At 40.9% G+C, this 19,125-nt stretch overlaps 1 protein-coding gene and 1 long non-coding RNA gene across 3 annotated transcripts; one reads left to right on the top strand and one right to left on the bottom strand.

Annotated features, from left to right (window-relative positions):
* Positions 1 to 259: 259 nt before the first annotated feature.
* Positions 260 to 6,870, bottom strand: LOC129150508 (uncharacterized protein C2orf78-like). The gene is made up of 3 exons (XM_054722273.1): positions 6,760 to 6,870; positions 3,026 to 3,754; positions 260 to 2,195 (listed from the first exon to the last, which is right to left on the bottom strand). The coding sequence occupies exons 1-3, from the start codon at positions 6,845 to 6,847 to the stop codon at positions 313 to 315; spliced, it is 2,700 nt and encodes an 899-aa protein (XP_054578248.1). The 5' UTR covers positions 6,848 to 6,870; the 3' UTR covers positions 260 to 312.
* Positions 4,309 to 18,415, top strand: LOC114228343 (uncharacterized). 2 transcript variants are annotated; one of them, XR_008557260.1, is made up of 3 exons: positions 4,309 to 4,372; positions 11,825 to 11,975; positions 18,237 to 18,415. It is a non-coding gene; the product is annotated as an uncharacterized LOC114228343 (long non-coding RNA). The 2 variants fall into 2 exon arrangements; XR_008557259.1 differs by lacking the exon at positions 4,309 to 4,372 and adding an exon at positions 7,098 to 7,187.
* Positions 18,416 to 19,125: the final 710 nt, after the last annotated feature.

Raw genomic sequence — 19,125 nt, 5'->3', positions numbered from 1 at the left:
TGGCCCACGTTCCTTTTCCCCCCACAGTGCTGACCCCTTGTCCCTCATTCGCCCATCCAACTTCCATTTCTTTCCTTATCATGCAGCCTTTGATCTCCATACCCACCAAAGAAAGAGCACAGTTAACAGCGTCTCAAAACTCACAATGCTTCTTTATTACTAAATGCTAATTTATAATATTTATTCAGTTTTATGAAGTTATAAAATATATCAAGATTGAACAATTCATATCTATCTATCTATCTATATCTATCTATCTATCTATGGAAAAACAACAGGTACCCAAAGTGGCACCAACACTCCCAGCATGTCCTACATCACATAGCCATAGTACAGAGAAATGTCCATTTCTTTTTCCCTCTCAATGAAATGCTGCATTTTCCCCAATGAGCATCTGGCAGCATTCTCACGCTCTAGTTGAGCCTTCCTCTTCATGGCCTCTCGCTCTGGCCTCTGCTCATTTGTGATGGGTGTTGACATTACTGGCCCCAGAACCTCAGGTTTCCTCCATGGAATTGGTTGGAGGGCAAAATCCTGGAGTGGATAGTGGTTGTGAGGCTTAAGCGGGATCTGGGGCTGGCTCACAGCAGTGTGAACAGACTCCCGCTGCAAGGAACCACGAGATGATGTTTTGTAGGGTGCAGGCCTAGAAGCAGGAGGCTGAGGGACTCTAGGCTGGTCAGGGTTGTTCAAAGCTGGTCTGGCTGAGTTGGTGGACATTGGCCGATCTGATCTGACAGGACCTGTCAAAGATGCAGGATTTGGCTGGGATGAAGTGACTGTGGCATGCTTGGCAGGGTTGGTAACCGCAGGCCGACGTGATGCCAGAGTCTGTGCCCTACGAGGAACAGGTCTAGGCTTGTCCATGGTTGGAAAAACCAATGGCACCAACTTGACCTTCCCGGGAGATGGCAGCTGTTCCTGGGATGGAGATGAAGACCCTTTGTCAGCACTTCCATATGGTTTCTGGCATTTGACTTTTGTTGTCTCAGGACCTTTGCCCTTCCCCGGAGAATCCAGCCATCTTTTGATAGCTGGGCGTGGCTGGGGGCCTCTGGGGTTGCTTAAGTTTCCCTGGGCCCGTGAGGAAGACAGGTCAGCTTTCTTATCACTCTTCTTGCCCAGTGCATGGAAAACCTGCACAGACTCCAGCATGTGCATACCGAGGCCGCTGCGAGGCTTTTTGATGTCCTCTGGTGGCAGCTCAGGATGACTTTTCTTCCTCTTCATCTTGGGAATGGCTGGCTTCTCCTCTGCCTTGACTTTGTTCCCTGACTGCTTCCTCTCCTCAGCTCTCTTGGAGTAGTTTTCTTGGTTTCTTTTGGTGTTTTCCGGCCTATAGCTCTTAGATTTGTTGGTCCTGCTGGCTGCAGGTTTCTGAACATTGCTGTTAGAATGCTCAGCCATGATCCCAGGAGCCCTGCCACCAGCTGCAGCATTGCAATGAACCACTTCTCCCACAAACACACAGTCTGGGCTCTTGGGTTTGATCTTGGCCTTGGGAGCATCACCGATAGGCTCAGAGGCTTTATGTTTGATCTTCCCCGCTTGATCAGAGCGAGCCTTTCTGACACTTGACTTTTTCTGCCCCTCGTGCAACTTGAGGCCTCTGGTGTCTTTGGTTTTGATCACCTTGGAACCTTGGGGCTGATCAAGGTCAGCCAAGGAAGTTAAGACCTGTGGAAGGTGAATACCCTTCACCAGTGTAGCGATGTCTGCAAAACTGTCATTAGATTCAGTCCCATTTTCAAGTGTCCCTTGGTCCTTACGACTCAGGCTATTCTTTCCCAAACCAGAGTTGTCACCACTAGGCTTCTTCTCTTGGTCAAGCGGATCAGTGCATGCCAGGACCTGCGGAATGTCAGGTATTTCTAAATGGAGCAGTGGAGAAGCTTGGTTTTCTCTTGGGATCTGGCAGCCATTCAGATACTTGGAAAGCTTGGTTTTAATATTCTCCACATTCTTATTCTCTTTATGTTCCTGGCTTGGAGCTGGAGGCAGTGCCAGGAGATTACTAGGACTCTGGACTAGAGATGCCATTGCTATGTCCCCACTCTGAGGTGGTGGGTAACTCTCAAGTACCTGGATATGTTTGTTACTGCAGGACTTGGGGAATTTTGGAGGTGGTAGATAAAATATTTGGCCTGGGAGTTGCAATGCCAGGGAAGTCTCCATCCCCAGGGAAGTCTCCATCACTACAATGGAAACAAGGGGAAGTCAGTCAGTCCCTGGTAAAAACATGCTCCCCCAGCACCACCAATGCAGCAATCATGTGCCTTCCAACAGTGGGAAAGGCATTCCTACAAGCTCTTTTGCAGGATCATGAGCAGCACTGTGTGCTAGGAGATAAAAGGCAACTGTTCTGTTTCTTAATGGTGACCATTTGATGTCATTTTTTCATTATTTTCTTTGCATTTCACAGGGTTGTTATAAGTCAAATAAAAAATAAAAGTGATTTTTAAAATATGTTTCCCAGTCTCATATGGAACCCGTTTAATTATCTCTACTTTCCTGAGTGAATAAAGACACTTCACACCAAGGACTAAGACAGGGAATGGAGCTCTTCCTGGTGAAGTCTATAAGCAAGGGGAGATCATAGCCTGCTTGCTTTGGACAAGATGTTGGAACATGAGGTCCTACATCCAGGCGTCAACTAAGAGAAGTTGAACAGACACTGCCACAATAATGTTCTGAAATGCCTCAGAAAGAGACAAAAGCAATAAATCAAGAGAGGTTATTTCAGGGGGACTCATCATGTAGGGCAGTGGAAAGTGTGGTGTCCCTTGGTATGCTCTTGATTTCTCCTACATGTGGCATCCAAGGCCGCTACATGCCCCACCTCCCACCTCTATCAGGTGTCCTCATAAAGAGTCTGACAATGGAGGGCACTGACTGAGGGTGTCAGTGGTTAAAGTCACAGGACTTACATTCTACCTGTCTGAGGAACCACCACTTGCCAGCTGCAGGTTGACCCTAGTTTTGAATGCTGACCTTATTCCTCTTCCTTGTTGCTGTTTGTACTCACCTTGAAAACCTGTCTTTGTGGTGGGTTGAGGAGGCACAGAGTAGCAGATTCCAGAGGTGGAGACTGGTGGTATCATATTTGTGGGCTGAGCCTCCTTTAGCACCATGACCATCCCTGGGTCAGGGGCAGAGGCCCTGCTCTCGGTGTAAGACACAGAGCCATAGGACTGCAGGTAGGGGCCACTTTCTGCAGAGAGCAGAGGGCCCTGATTATAGTAACACACCTGGCTTCCCTCATGGTAGGGAAGTGGCAGGCTATGGCCCTGATTTGGAATGTGAGATGGTGCCTCCTGAACAAGGCTGACAGAAAGTGATGGATACAGAGGGGCCATGTTATGGACATCTGCGGTTTTACCAAACTGGGATGCCAGAGATATGGAGGAGACAGCTGTGTCCTGGTCGATGACAGTCACAGTGAAGTCGCTGAGTGATGGTGACTTCTTTTCAATGCCTCCTGTGAGAGCCCACTCAAAAACTCCAGGATTGGAAGCAGCTGGAACTCCAGATAGCATGGTTGTGCTAGAATGTTGGTAAAAGTAGGCACCACCCATGAGAGGTTGGAAAGAGGTGCCAGAGGCTGATGGCAGGGGCCATGCTGAGGTGCTGGCTGGAGCAGAGACCATGTGGAAATTGCAGACACTTCCTGGTAGGGAGGCTGCATTGCTCTCCACAGGAAGAGAGTACTGCAGAGACTTTGAAATTCCAAGGAAAGGTGCATTTTTGAAATTCTCTGTAGGGAATAACAGGATGATGAAAAATATCAGAGAGATTGATAAACAATATGTGTGGAAAATAGCATTATTTTAAGATTGTTGCTATCAGAAAGCCTGAAATACCAACACTCACTGAGATATGAAAACTCAAAGTTTATCCTCTTTGTAAATGCTGGTGCTCCCAACATGGGCAAAAATGTACACAAGACCTAAGTGTTGTGGTTCACACATGGTTCTCTAGGCTAGAAGCAACTGCTCCCTGACCTATCTCGCCCCTGAACCTGCAATAGTATTGATATGTATGCTCTTTCCTAGAATTGAAGCATTGTAGAACCAGGAGTCTTTAGAGAACCTCTGTTCTGACATTCTCATTTCATGAGGGAGGAAACTGCGGCTCGGTTCTCTCCCTATGTTAGTATTAGTACCTGGTTCCATAACCTAAGCATCCCGACTTTCTTTCCAGAGCTCTGCACATTACACTGCCAACATCTAGGAGCAATAGAACTTCTGATGCAGGCGTTTGTTTGTCCATTAACAAACGGTACATCTATCGCCATTGTTATTTTCAGCAGCTCATTTTGCCTGCACAGTTTACATGCTACTCTGGAGAATTCACATAAAGCTCAATCCAGTTGGTAACTTTAAAAGTTCATTCTTACTGTCTTCAAGCCTGGGTTTGGATCCTACCTCAAAATGAATATATGAAAGTGAGTTTTTCAGGGAGTGAGAAAATCTCTTAGCTTTGGGCTACTCATCTATAAAGTCATAATAATGGTGATAACAGTAATAATTCACATATAAGTGATATATTTTATATGATTAATACAAAAGATATAAGTTCTGGAAAGACAAAGAGAAAAATCAAATACAACATATATCACAGGAATAAATCGACATGAGTACAAATTGGGGCACATAGCAAACATCAAATCCTAATAAATTTACTTAGAAATGAAGTTCTGTTTTATACATGCAATATCATAAAAGTAAATATGGCCTATTTTATTTTAGTGAATACTGTTAACCAGTAACAACCCACAATAGGTGATTTTTGAATAAGTTTCTAGCCAGTACATATGGACAGAGGAGATGTATCACTAAATATTGCATAACAAGCAGCACAATGCAATCAATGTTGATGTATATGTGCCTTCAATATATGCAGACCAATATTTCAGTAAAAACTGGTTTAAAGCAGAGAGCCAAATAAGTGTAAAGGAATTCCATTATTGTATTCGTGTTTCTCTGAATATTCCCCAGCAAGTAATAGATACTTAGTCTATCAGAAGTATATATTTCAATTAATGCTTCATAACTAAGAAAAAAGAACCATTGAAATGTATCATGAAGGTTTTTATATTTATCTTAAAACCTATATTATCATCATCTTTAACATCCAGGGAAGGGAATCTACCCAAAGTCTTAAAACCATCATCACTATATTCTAATTTAAAAATTTAATGTAGGAATTTTCTAGAGAATCCATAAAATGGTTTTTAGAGAAATGTGGACTTAGAGATATGGGGCTTGATGTTTTCTTTTTCTCCTTCGGTAGCTATGACCTAAAATGAGGCGATGACTGTGTATCAGGGTGCTCTCTGTGTTAGGAAGAAAATAACTGTAAAGATGAAGTGCAACTCCGACTTCGAATATACTTATCACGTAAAGGATGTAATCTTTGTGATCCATTTAGGATATATCTTTTAAAGTCTTATTTTTTTTAAGTAGACAAAACATTGTCATAGTTTAAAAATCAGAACAAATTGAAACACTGAAAATTCTGTTATTTCCAATGCCCTAGATCAGTGGTCGGCAAACTCATTAGTCAACAGAGACAAATATCAACAGTACAATGATTGAAATTACTTTTGAGAGCCAAATTTTTAAAACTTAAACTATATAGGTAGGTACATTGTTATTAACTTAATTAGGGTACTCCTAAGCTGGCCTTTGCTAAAAACTCAATGGGCCAAAGAGCTGTGTGTGTCTCGCGAGCCGCAGTTTGCCGACCACTGCCCTAGATAATCTCCTTTCTTAGTATCTTGTATATAAGAAACATCATTTCTGAAATACATTTTTAAATGTTTATATTCCAAATTGTCACATTGTTCAGAGAGGCAATAAAAACACACAGGAAATGAATATGACTGTTTTGACACACTGATTTGGCTAGTGGTGCCCTACTCCAGCCTTACTTTCCTTCCTAGTCTATCAATGTAAGCATTTGCTGAGATCCACATTATTTTGCCCTACTCTGAGCTGATTTCACTCCATGCTCTTTCTGCTTTCATTTAAAATCTTTGGTTCCCTTCAATATTCCATTCCAAACTACCCTTTTTGTTCTTGAGAGCTCTTCCACGCTCTCCTTCTTCATTCTTCGTTTCCCCTCCTTCCTGCTTCTATTTTCCCCTCCCTCCTGCTTCCTGATGGCATGTGCCCATGAAAGCAATTCTAATTTTTTTACATTTAAATACTTGCCTCCCTATAGCCCAGTACTGTTCATCCTCTCTCCCTATTTTGTCTGGTCACCTAGTTTGGATAGAAAACTCCAAAAGCACATGAATATTACTTTTGGAACATCACTCAATTTAAAATACTAACGTTGAAACCTTGGTGGTGGGAGATCGTTACACACGAGCTATCCTGTACATATACGTATTGCTAGTTTTCTACATGACCTAGGTTTTCATTCTGTTGCTGTTGAAACATTGTCAAGAAGTGTTGATTTTGATTTCAACATGAGTGTTCTTTAAAACTCCATATTAGAACAGGAAGGGGTTAGAGTCCACAACCAATCTAACATCCGAATGTAGAAGATGAGGAAAAAGACAGATTTTGTGAGAGAGCCAATGACTTGTCCAAAGTCACATCTCTAGTAGATGTCAAAATCCAAACTGAAATTAGGTCTGCAGACTTCTAGATCAATATTTCCCCAAGTTAGTCTATGCTCTTTTGACTCTATTGCTAAATTTAGGGGCAAACAAACAGCTAATGAGAAACATTAAAAAGGTTCTTTCCTTACCTGACATGGTCAGAGAAGAGGAGGAGGAAATATCAACTCCAGATGCAAGCGATGAGGATGTCTCAGTGGCTGAAGCCAAAGAGCACATGTGTCCAGTACGAAAGTCACTGGTCCTACTGGCCACTGGTCACTGGTCACCAGTTACTGGTCACTGGTCAGTTGCGATGATCCAAATTTATTTACAGACAACTCCATGGGCACCCCAAGATTCTACCAGGTGGTGGTAGGTTTGGTGGGAGAATGATGTCACAAGCAGGCAGTTTAAAGGAATGAGAGAGCCAATCGGGAGGTCAGATTCGCAACAGAAGACAGGATTGGATAGAGGGAGTGGTAGGTGAGCTAAACCAACACCTAAATGGCTGAGATCTTGGGACAGATGTGCTGGTGGACAAGACAGTTGTTCTAGACTCGCTTTCCCAGGCTATAATGTTAGGAGAATAATCTCAAAGTTTGTTACAGACATTATGAATATAATTAACTAGTAGTTACTTATATTCTCTATATTATATTGTATAGCACGTTTACCATTATATATATTGCTAATATCCTTAGAGAGAATGGAAAGGGACATCTAGGTTGCACAATTACAGTTGTTCTGCAATCATACCCATCCATCTCATTAGTGAATTTCCTGTGGCTTTTGAGGAGCAAAGGAAGGGATTAAGGAGCTCTTTCTGTCAGTTGGTTCAATAGTAAAATGAAGTTCCTTGAGTGCATTTTGTGCAGAGTGATGTGGTCCAAGGCTCTTCTCTTGTAGTTTCTTCTCCTTGAATCCTACCTTCCCTGAGCTGCGCTGGGCCAGGCTGGGTTGACTTGCATCTCCTACCACTCTCATTTTTTCTCCTTCTTCATTGCAGGCATTGTTTGCAGACAAGCTTTGATCCTGCATTCTGACACTCATAGATGTTACTTCCTGTCCACTTCCAGCAGCAGGGTCTTCTTTGTAGTGTCTGATGCTTCCCCCAATGGACTCTGCCCATTACAAGCAGCTACCAAAGGGCTAGGAGTCAGCTGACTGCAAACCGTTCCTCTTCCAGCCTTTGGTTGCACTTCTTCTGCCCATAATGTGCTCCCTCTGGTTCCTTGGGCCATGTAGGCATCCTGCCAGCCTGCTCTATCGTATGTGAGAGCCATTCACGATATTTCCCTTTTTCCTTCTCACATCAAGTGTATCCAGTGTGGCAGTTACTGCAGTCTCCTCCCCCTTTGCAAACAGCCGCTGTAGAACGTTGGGCCTCTAGGATTCTCTGTCTGCCATGCTTGGGTGCAAGGCCAGGCAAAAATGAGGACGGGAGAATAGTTAGAGAAATACAACTTTATTCTTGGAAAGTAGGGAACAAGGTGAAAATGTGCAGGACAAAAGAGATTCATGTGGATTTTTCCATTTCTGTGACAAACAAGTTGACACATTTTGATCTCATTGTGTATTAAAAGAAGAGACAATTTATATATATATGGAAGTTGTCTAGGGCAGCAACTGCAAGATATTCTGTTCACTAGAGAGGATAATCTTATATTTTTCACTTTCTTTTATGTCATATTACCTCATTTTATATAAATCATTGGTGTGTTTACAGAACACAGATTGTTTTTATGCTCTGCTTTTGTCTACATGTATTTTTCCTGGTCCTATTTTTTAAATATTTTATTTCATTTTATTTATTTATTAAATATATTTTATTTATTTTTTTACAGAGAGGAAGGGAGAGGGATAGAGAGTTAGAAACATCAATGAGAGAAAAACATAGATCAGCCGCCTTCTGCACACCCCCTACTGGGGATGTGCCCGTAACCAAGTTACATGCCTTTGACTGGAATTGAACATGGGACCCTTCAGTCTGCAGGCCAACGCTCTATCCACTGAGCCAAACTCATTAGGGCTTAAATATTTTATTTTTAATTTATCTTTATTTGTGAAAGTATTATAGTTGTCCCCTTTATTTTTTGTTTTTATTTTTTCAACTACACCCTCCACCCGTACCCGACTCTCCTAGGCCTTCACCCCTCCATTGTCTGTGTCCATGGCTATGCATATCTATATATATATATATATATAAAAGCCTAAGTGACCATCGACCGTTTGACCATTCGACCAGAAGCTATGATGCACAATGACCACCAGAACGCAGGAGCTGCGGAGCTGCAATGACTTGGCAGCTGAGGTTCTCAGGTGTCACACCTGGAACCTGAGAGGCGGGAGTCCAATTATGGGTGCGTCACCTGGGACCCCTCGGGGAATGTTGGAGAGCCAGTTTCGGCTTGATCCTTGCAGGCCAGACCAAGGGCCTCTAGTATGTATATAAGTTCCCTCATTAATCAACCCCCAACAACCCACCTAGTCCTGCTTTCCACTGGAATTACACAGTGTATTCCATGCTTCTATGTCTCTGGATGTATTTTGTTCATCAGTTTATTTTGTTCATTAGATTCCACATAAGAGTGAGATCATGTGGTACTTATCTTTCTCTGACTGGATTATTTCACTTAGCATAATATGCTCCAGGTCCATCCATGCTGTTACAAATGGTAAGAGTTCTGTCATTTTTTCAGCCACATAGTATTTTGTTGTGTAGATGTACCACAGCTTTTTTATCTACTCATCTGCTGATGGGCACTTGGGCTGTTTCCAAATCTTAGCTATTGTAAATTACACTGCTATGAACATATGGGTGTATATATTCTTTCTAATTGGTGTTTCTGGTTTCATAGGATATATTCCTAGAAGTGGGATTACTAGGTCAAATGGGATTTTCATTTTTAAATTTTTGAGGAAACTCCATACTGTTTTCCACAGTGGCTGCACCAGTGCATTCCCACCAGCACCCTACTCATAATATAATACATATTGCATGTTTTTCTCTTGATGAGTTTATTTTGAAGCTTCATAAACTAGCTTGTTTTGATGGATTTTGTGGAGAAACTTAAAAAGGGGTCTGTGAAAAAGGACATTGTGGTGAGTTATGCTGTGCACACAAGCATAAGGAATAGATGGGTACATTCACCCTGACGTGGCCTGGGTTGCCTCTGTGTTTCTTCCCCTGGTTAGTGCTTTTCTCACTCACCCTCTTGTGACTGTGAGAAGACAGGGCTGAGTTGCTAACTCTGTCTTCTTACAGGGTGGAGCAAAAGCAGGTTTACAGATATTTGTATGGAAAATAATACAATAATGAATAAATCATCATACAACTATAAAGTCTGTGTTTCCAGTTCTTACAACTGTAAACCTACTTTGCCCCATCCTATCGATTAAGCTGGTTTTGGGAAGGAAGTTTATGGATCTAGTCATTTTTCTTTATGTAAGTTGTTCGGGTGCCTAAACCAATCTATCTGGGGCTTTTTAGTGTCAATGAATAGGAAGTGTGTAATACAAGGTGCCAAGAGCCCACAATATGATAGCTCACTCAGATGGGATCTACAAAGAGACATATTTCATTTATAGGCCAGCTTTTCCTTTTATGAGATATGAGTTTTTTCAAAGATGGGGTATCTGAGAACAAATTACACTGTAGAGTTATGGCTTAAACTTATAAATGTTTTCCAGTGTTTTTCTCTAAGCTTCATACCTCACATTGCCAACTTCTTTGATACTAGTATGTAATGTGAGACTAACAATATGTGATAAAAATCTGCAAACCAGGTCAGTTTCTCCTTTTTATATGTTCCCTTGGATATCAAGGGAATCCATAGCTATTACAGGTTAGGATGGGTGGCATAAGATTGAGGGAAGTGTCGTAAGATAAATCCTGGTAGCAGTAAAATGTTTACATGTTAAATTAGCTCCAACATTCAAAATTCTACCTAAACAAATCCTAAATTATGCCATTCCTGGTTCCCATCCTCTATAACTATTTTCTCTCCACAGTTACAGCCATTTAACTTTAGTTTGTGGGCTCAGCTTCATCTTAACCTCTAAAAAATCTTAAATATAGGGGGAGGAACCTAAAGAAGTTTAGTTCAACACTCTGAAACTTAGCACTAGCTCTACCCTGACCTAAAGTCTTTTTTTTTTAAATACTTAGGCTATTGTCTTGTCCCATAGACACACTTCCTGCATTTTGTACCCATTAGGATAATTAGAGCTTGTCTTAATCAAACATACCTAGTCCACCTACCCCTGAGCTCTTTATTACTCTCACTTTTGATTTAACTAAAGACTGGAATCCCTCAAACCCCTGGATGGTACTTGGAGCCCTACCAGATACTGCTAGATTTTATAGTGTCAACAACTACTGAGCTGCTTGGTGCTCCAAATATCCTTTTCTCTTATATTTTCCATTCCAGTGTACTACATGCCTAGTAAGACATTCTTTTACCTCATGTTGGATCCACTCCCATCCAAAGACCTACTCTTCGATAGTTCCCATACTTTCTGGAATTTCTATTGTGCCTAAATCTAGATTTTCTTGTGTCAACTATAACTGAGTTTGTTCCCATCTCAAGCTTGTGTCATTTAGCAAATAGGATGTACAAGAATGGCATAATTTAGGGTTTGTCTAGGTATTGTTTTTGTAGTTTCTGATAGGTTAATGCCGTAGTTTATATATTGTCAAGTCTAAAGATATTTGTACCAATATTTTAGCCACTACTTGTCCATTATATATTTTTCATAAATTCTAAAGGAATGCTTTATGTTTTAGCACCAAATTTGAATGTACCTAATTATAAATTTGCAAACTGTGCTATGCTAACTTACAAAAATTTTAAACATCCATGTACTAATATTAACCCATTTTTAATTGTGTGGAAGCTTTCAGAATTGTAAATGTTTGTGGATATAAAATTAGTTAGAATATGATTCTCAGATAAAAAAGAGAAATAAACTTTTCACCTAGCAATAGACATAAAGCAATCAACATGTACAGCAGTGTAAGTCTGCTTGAGGGCAGCAGTGACAGCTCTTTCAAAACAACTTGTGTAAGTCCCTTGGAAGCCCCCTTTTTCTGTCATTATAAACTCAGTTCTCTGCTTTTTGTCTTTAGAACACAATTTGGATTTCCATCGATATCTGTATGTTCTGAATTGCAATTCCTAAGATCCCCAAATAAAGCTTCTATTTATCTTTCAGTTCTAGGTCCAAATGGATTGACATAATACGGTGTGAGAAGTGAGATCCAGAGTGACTTCCATCCTCCTCCAATGCCTTCAGAGATTTGACTAAGGTACCTCCAAGAATCCATTGCACTCTATCATCTCCCGAATGGTCCTGGATTGTTGGGGTAAGTCTTCCTGGACCCTAACCTCCCATCTTGGTTGAATTTTAGGCTCTGTTTGTGTGTTCTCTGTACTAGATTTTTGTCTATGGGACTTAAAATGCCTATATGGTGAGTAGTTACTCTTTAAAAAATGATAACTTCATTTTGTAATTCCTAGACAGCCACTTCCTGGAACTGTTGATGAATTTATATATAAAAATTACAGGCCCTCCTCCTGCAAATTTCTATCTCACTGGTCCATCATTACCTGTGATAATTTATAGTTAAACTGTTCAACTTAGGCTTTTTAGAACTCCCCTAGTTAGTCTATCTGCACAGTCAACTTGGAAAAAGTCTACAAAACTAAGCAATCTGAATGAGAAGCATATATTAATTGGCATTTTGAGGTCTTCAAGCATCAAAAATTGCTTCTTCCCAAAATACAAATCCTAAATTAACCAAAGCAAATTCAGAGTTGTCTCAGATACTGACTAAACTTGAGGAGACTTCTAAAAGTTCTGATGTCTCCTTATCTGCACCTTCTACTCCTCTTTACCCTTCACTTGCTGAACTCTCATTTTTAAATTGGGCTTCTCATACTGCTCCACTTAAAATTAAACTGCCGGATGTAACAACCCTATGAGAAATTTTTTCTGTCAAGGCTGAGAAGCCATGAAGAAAGCCTCAAAGCTGGCCAAACAACTTAATGAAAAGATACCTGAGGCTTTTCCTCAAGTTATTGGTTAGAAGAGAATTCAAAATGTGTTTAAAAAAAAAAACCAAACTAAATGAAACTGTTTTTGGTTAGCATAACAGATTTGAAAACATTTTTAAACAGTATTTCAGCATAAATGAAGTCGATGATATATCAGTGCTTCCTTTTTAAAAAAAATTATTTTTATTGATTTCAGAGAGGAAGGGAGAAGGAGAGAGATAGAAACATCAATGATGAGAGAGAATCATTGATTGGCTGCCTCCTGCATGCCCCATACTTGGGATTGAGCCTGCAACCCAGGTATGCGCCCTTGGCCAGAATCAAACCTGGGACTCTTCAATCCGCAGGCCGACACTCTATCCACTGAGCCAAACTGCCTAGGGCCAGTGCTTCCTTTTTAAAAAAACATGTTTTTATTGATTTCAGAGAGAGGAAGGGAGAGGGAGAGAGAGAGTAGCATCAATTGGCTGCCTCCTGCACAACCCCTACTGGGGATCTAACTGGCAACCCAGGCATGAGCCCTGACCAGGATTCAAACTGTGACCTTCTGGTTCATGGGTCAGTGCTCAACCACTGAGTCACACCAGCTGGGCCCTCAGTGCTTCTTAATTCAGCCTTTGCTGAGGGTCTACAAGATGAACTTAAACAATGGGTAAAAAATTATAAATTAATTGGGCCACCATAAAAACCCATGATTTAGTGAACTATCTGAGCAGCTCACCCTAGCTGTCCAAGAGATCCAAAAAAGAAAGCTTTTTAAGTCCTAAATGCCCAAATTCAGGCAACCCAATTAATGAGCCTAAAATTACTGCAATTGATGTCTAAATCTGTCTATCTAGGTTCCAAACACAAACAACCATTCAAAGGGGTTTGTACTTATTTTAGAAAGCCTGGACTTTGGGGGAAAAAAAAAAGATTATTTAAAGCTCAAAAGACAATTACAAGGCCAATAAAATGTGTGAATCCTCCTCAAAGGTTTCAATCTATGCTTTCTCAGCAGTAAGGTTGCTCCAAGGATCAAAAGATTTCCCCATGTTTCTAACAAATTATTTTGGAGAAATTGATCTAACTATTGGAAATGAGGTAACCAAGGCCCTGGTAGACACCAGAGCCACCTTATCAGTTCTTATCCCCATCAGCCTCACCATTCCCCCTCCTCAGAGTACTGAAACCATGCAAACGGAGGAGGTTTTCAAGCAACCCTTAACTGTCTCCAAATCCTTTCCAGTTCCTTTTCATCTTGGACCTATTCATTGAACCTACCAATTTCGTTTGGTTCCCTCTGCCCCTACTCATCTCCTAGGATGAGACTTTCTTGAAAGCTCACACAGCCTATATTTCCTTCTCTCACAAGGTAGAAATATTCTTACATCTTGAACTTTAAAAAAAAGTTATCTTTATTGTTGAATGCATTAAAGATGTCCTCCTTTTTCCCCCCATTCACTCCCTCCACCCTGCCCCAGCTGCCCCAAGGCCTTTACTACATTTAAACTTATGACCCTCAAGAGGACTTGTTCATGGATTCAGTCATAGCTATTCTAGTTTTTTTTCAGTCACCTTAACTGACCCAAGTTCTCTTTTAGATTCCCTTCCAAATAAACATTGGTCAAAAAAAATGCCACTGACATCAGTCACATTTATTTTGTACCAGGGATGAAAATTCAAATTGACAAAAATAAACCTCAGCCCAACATTCGTCAATACCCTTTAAATGCAGAAGCCATTGAAGGAATCAGACATATCATTAAGGAATATCTCAACCAAGACCTCATCATTCCTTGAATGAGCCCTTGTAACACTCCTATCCTTCCTGTTAAAAAATCTTATGGGAGGGCATGGGAATTTGTTCAAGATCCAAGAGCCAGAAATAACATAATCATACCTCAACACCCAGTTGTACCTAATCCTCAACCTTACTCTTAGCCATACCATTAAAAAGTAAGTATTTTCCGGTTACAGATCTTTTTTAAAAAATATATATATAATATATATATATATATAATATATATATATAATATATATATAATATATATATATATATATATATATATCCTATATAATAAAAGGCTAATATGCAAATCGACCGAACAGCAGAATGACCAGTCGCTATGACACACACTGACCACCAGGGGGAGCTCAATGCAGGAGCTGCCCTCTGGTTGTCAGTGCGCTCCCACAGGTGGAGCTCATGGCTGGGCTCATGGCTGGCGAGCACAGCAGCGGTGGCAGGAGCCTCTCCAGCCTCCGCAGCAGCACTAAGGACCCCTCAGGGGATGTCCGACTGCTGGCTTAGGCCCGCTCCCCAATCCTGGACTGTGAGGGGGTGCAGGCTGGGCTGAGGGACCCCCCATCAGTGCACAAATGTGCACCAAGCCTCTAGTATATATATATATATATATATATATATATATATATATATATATATATATATATATATTATATATATATATATTGATTTTTTATAGAGAGGAAGGGAGAAGGATAGAGAGTTAGAAACATCAGTAAGAGAGAAACATTGATTCAGCTGCCCCCTGCACATCCCATACTTAGGATTGAGCCCGCAACCCAGGTATGTGCCCTTGACCGGAATCTAACCTGGGACCTTTAAGTCTACAGGCCGAAACCGGTTAGGGCTGGTTACAGATCTTTATAGTACGTTCTTCAGTGTTCCTGTTGATTCTGAAAGCCAATTATCATGCACTTTCACACACAAAGGACAATAATATACTTAGACAGTAATGCCTCAGAGCTACACTGGAAGTCCAACTTACTTTTCCCAAAATTTGAAGGCATATATTGCCAACAGAGAATTCTATACCTGTCCACTCTTTTATAATTTGTGGATATTTCCTCCTCCACTCATCTTCTGAGTAAGCATCCCTAGGAGATAGCCTCCACTAAAAAGGAAAATGGGGGAGGGGCAACGGGGGTCTTGCAACCTAGTTCAGTATCTGGTTGAAACTGTAGTCTTACTTCCCCACGCAGACTGACTTGGGCGGAGCTGCAGAGCCTAACCCCAGGGCCCCACCACAGCTGACTTGGGCAGAGCTGCAGGGACCCTTAGGGGCCTGCCACAGGAGGAGATATGTAGGTCAGAGCCTCCCCATGAGTTCAGTTCAGGCTTTGGAATTCCGCTGGACTAGCAGATCTGTGAAATAAAGGTTAAACTTTCCTCCCTCAGAGTGCTGGCTGATCATTCTCCCGTGCATTCTGCCACAACACCACCTCCTTTGAGAACTAGCAAAAAAACGGGGGAACATAAAATATTTAGAGAAACTTCAGTCAGTAAAACTCAAGCTAACTATATAGGACATTTAGTTACTGATAAAGGTCTCCTCTTGGATTCTTATAGGATCCAGAGCATTTTGACTTCTCCTAAACCCAAGACCAAAAGACAACTCAGGGGGTGCTTAGATTTGGTCAGATATTGTAGAAATTGTCTTTCTAATTTTTCTGTCATGGCTCAACATTTATATTTTCTTCTCAAGGCTGACCAGACAGAGCCCCTCACATGGACAGAGGAATCCCATGTCCTTCCTCTTCAATGAAATAAAAGGCAGTGTTTTATCATCTGCCTGCTTTAGAACATCCTAATTATCAATTGCTGTTTTTCCTTTGTGTCCATGAAAGAGAAGGAAATGCCTTAGCTTTCAACCCAAAGACATGAAAGCCAACACCCATTGGATACTATAGTCAACAATTAGATCTGGTGCCTAAAGGTCCCCCTCCCTTTGGTGAGAGCTATTGTGTCCCCTGCCAATCTACTACAGCAAGTAGAAGAGCTAATAATGGGCTTCCCACTGACTCTTTATGTGCCTCATTAAATGGAAGCTTTTCTTAACTCTCATCATACTCAGCACCTCTCTGTTAGCAGACTGACCTCCTATGAAGTTGTTTTATTATCGTTGTCTAAAGTGACTATTGCTCACTGTTAGACTCTACTACTCTCCTTCCTGTGCCCTTCCCAGAAACCCCTTACAGCTGCCTGACATGAACACACTACTAACTCCTCAGATTGATTTACAGGAAACATCTCTCAAAAATGCTGAATTAGTTTGGTTTACTGATGTTTTTCCCCTAAAATATGAAACGGGTCACTATCAAACAGGCTATGCAGTTGCCTCTCTAAATAAAACCATTGAGTCCAGTCCAATGCCCTGGGCAACTTCTGCTCAACATGCAGAGCTCTGTGTATTACTTCAAACGTGCAATTTGGCGAAAGGTAAAACAGCTTACATTTTACTAACAGTGGGTACACCCTTGATGTGGCCCATGACTTTGGTATACTCTGGAAACAGAGAGGATACTTGACTTCTTTCAGACAAAAGATAAAAAACAGTTCTTATGATTTAGAACTCTTAAAGGCTAGTCAGCTATGAAAGTCCTTAGGAATCACAAAAATCCCTGGACATTCGATAGCAAACATGGAGAAATTAGAATTAACCATTTGGCCGATACTACTGCTAAGTTAGCAGCATTAAAACAGTCTGAGCGCCTAATGGAAGTACCTGTGCTACAAGCTAAAGCAACTGGGGATTTAGAAGATAACGTTATGTTGGGCGATCACTTTGTAAGTTATACAGACATCTAATCATTGTTGTATACCTGAAACTAATGTAATATTGTATGTCAACTGTAAATGAAAAATTAAAGAAGTATTTAAAGAAAAAAGAGCCCAACCAGCATGGCTCAGTGGTATGAATCAGGAGGTCATGGCCCTATTCCCGATCAGTGTACATGCTCAGGTTGCAAGCTGGATCCCCAGTGTGGGGTGTGCAGGAGGCAGACAATTAATGATTCTCTCTCATCATTGATGTTTCTATCTCTATCTCCCTCTCCCTTCCTCTCTGAAATCAATAAAAATATTTAAAAAAGAAAAAAAAAAAAACAAGAAAAACGCAGGTATATTCTGCAGACTCTGTCTTTTCCCAGGTTGCAAATACTCTTGGTGATAATGCCGAAATTTCATAAAATTTCGGCATTATCAGAGAGATACAAATTTCATATGTATCTCTCAATATAATTTTTCCTGGCCTGTGTTATACAGGAAAAGTTTATTTTACATCAAGCTAAAAACAAGATTTTAAATAAGAGAAAAAGTGTCCCAAGTGACAACAAAAAAACCCACAAATAAATAATGAAAGATAACATTATGGAAGCATAGCATTTAGCTGTTCAACAAATTAGCAAGAAATGGTTAGAACAAGGCTGTAAGTTTGACCCTAGAAGAAACTTATAGGTGGGTCCAAATGTTCAACCACTTCTTGATTGCATGCAACATCATATATCACAATATGTATATGACTTAACTCATTGGAACACTGACAAAATGGTTTTATGGGGCAAACAATACTACTGGAAACTATCTCCAAAGATAACTTCTCAGGTACATCCAAAATGCCAAACCTGTCCAAAGCACAATCCTGGAAGGCCCATCATACTTCTGTGGGGCATTTAATGGGGCATTTTCCCCTTTCATCCCCTTGAGGTCTGCAAAATAGTCTTCATTCACCGCCTCCTTCTCTAGGATACAAATATGTGTTGGTAATGATTTGTATGTTTTCTCACAGGGTGGAAACATTTCTATGTTACAGAGCCCCAGCTTCAGCAGTAAGTAAAATACTCTTGGAAACGATCTGCTCCACTTAGAGAATCATTCCCCTCAGAGCTCCACAGTGACCAGGAAACTCATTTCACAGTTTCCTGGTTTATTTAAAATCTTGTTTTTAGCTTGATGTAAAATAAACTTTTCCTGTATAACACAGAACCAGTTATACTAGTACAATCTGTTTGTAAGATCCAGTCGATATTGCAACATTTCCATTGTGCTTATCATTCCCTGTCCTCCGGTGTTTTTTGTTCTAATGTTTTTTTCTTTATTGATTAAGGTATTACATATGTGTCCTTATCCTCCAGTGTTTTAAAACTGACTAATGTGGTAATCAAAATTCAGTTTGCAAAACTGATGCAGCCTGTTAATCTGCCTTGGCCTCAGGCTCCTCCTTGGCATTGCTCACCCTAAGATATATTCTCTCCAAGTGATGGCTCAGTGATCTAGGTCCCTTCCATCTTGTTGCATGGCCCTTCAACACATGGCCTCTAAGGTCAATGTGAACGGGAAGAGAGTTCAGGAAAGGCACCTGAATACTTTAGACTGCCAAGCCCTGAGTGTTTCATGCGTCACTTTCACTCACATCCATTAAGCAGGATTGATCACACAGCCAATCTAGTTTCAAGGGAGGCTGGGAAACAGAAGCCCAGACAGGTATCAGTGCACACCCATAGTTTCTGCCACAAAAAAAAAAAAAAAAAAACAAGACCCAAAGGAGTGCCATATCTCATTATGACCAATGTGTTAATGTTGATGGAACTAAGACCAGATTCTAGATAAGATGACCTTTGGGTTAATGTGGTCTGTGGCGGTATTGGAAGCCTTCCGCGGCCTGGGCATTCCGCCAT

Source organism: Eptesicus fuscus, chromosome 10 (genome assembly GCF_027574615.1).
Source record: "Eptesicus fuscus isolate TK198812 chromosome 10, DD_ASM_mEF_20220401, whole genome shotgun sequence".
NCBI lineage: Eukaryota > Metazoa > Chordata > Mammalia > Chiroptera > Vespertilionidae > Eptesicus > Eptesicus fuscus.
The sequence above is the reverse complement of the archived record's forward strand: the minus strand, read 5'-3'. Positions and strand labels throughout refer to the sequence as shown.

Bases quoted from the DNA above. Each gene is read 5' to 3' on its own strand.
- LOC129150508 (XM_054722273.1), bottom strand. From the start codon at position 6,847: ATGTGCTCTTTGGCTTCAGCCACTGAGACATCCTCATCGCTTGCATCT. The intron at 3,755-6,759 runs GTAAGGAAAGAA...TATTCCCTACAG, and splicing joins CTCTTCTCTGACCATGTCAG to AGAATTTCAAAAATGCACCT. The intron at 2,196-3,025 runs GTGAGTACAAAC...TTTCCATTGTAG, and splicing joins CACAAAGACAGGTTTTCAAG to TGATGGAGACTTCCCTGGGG.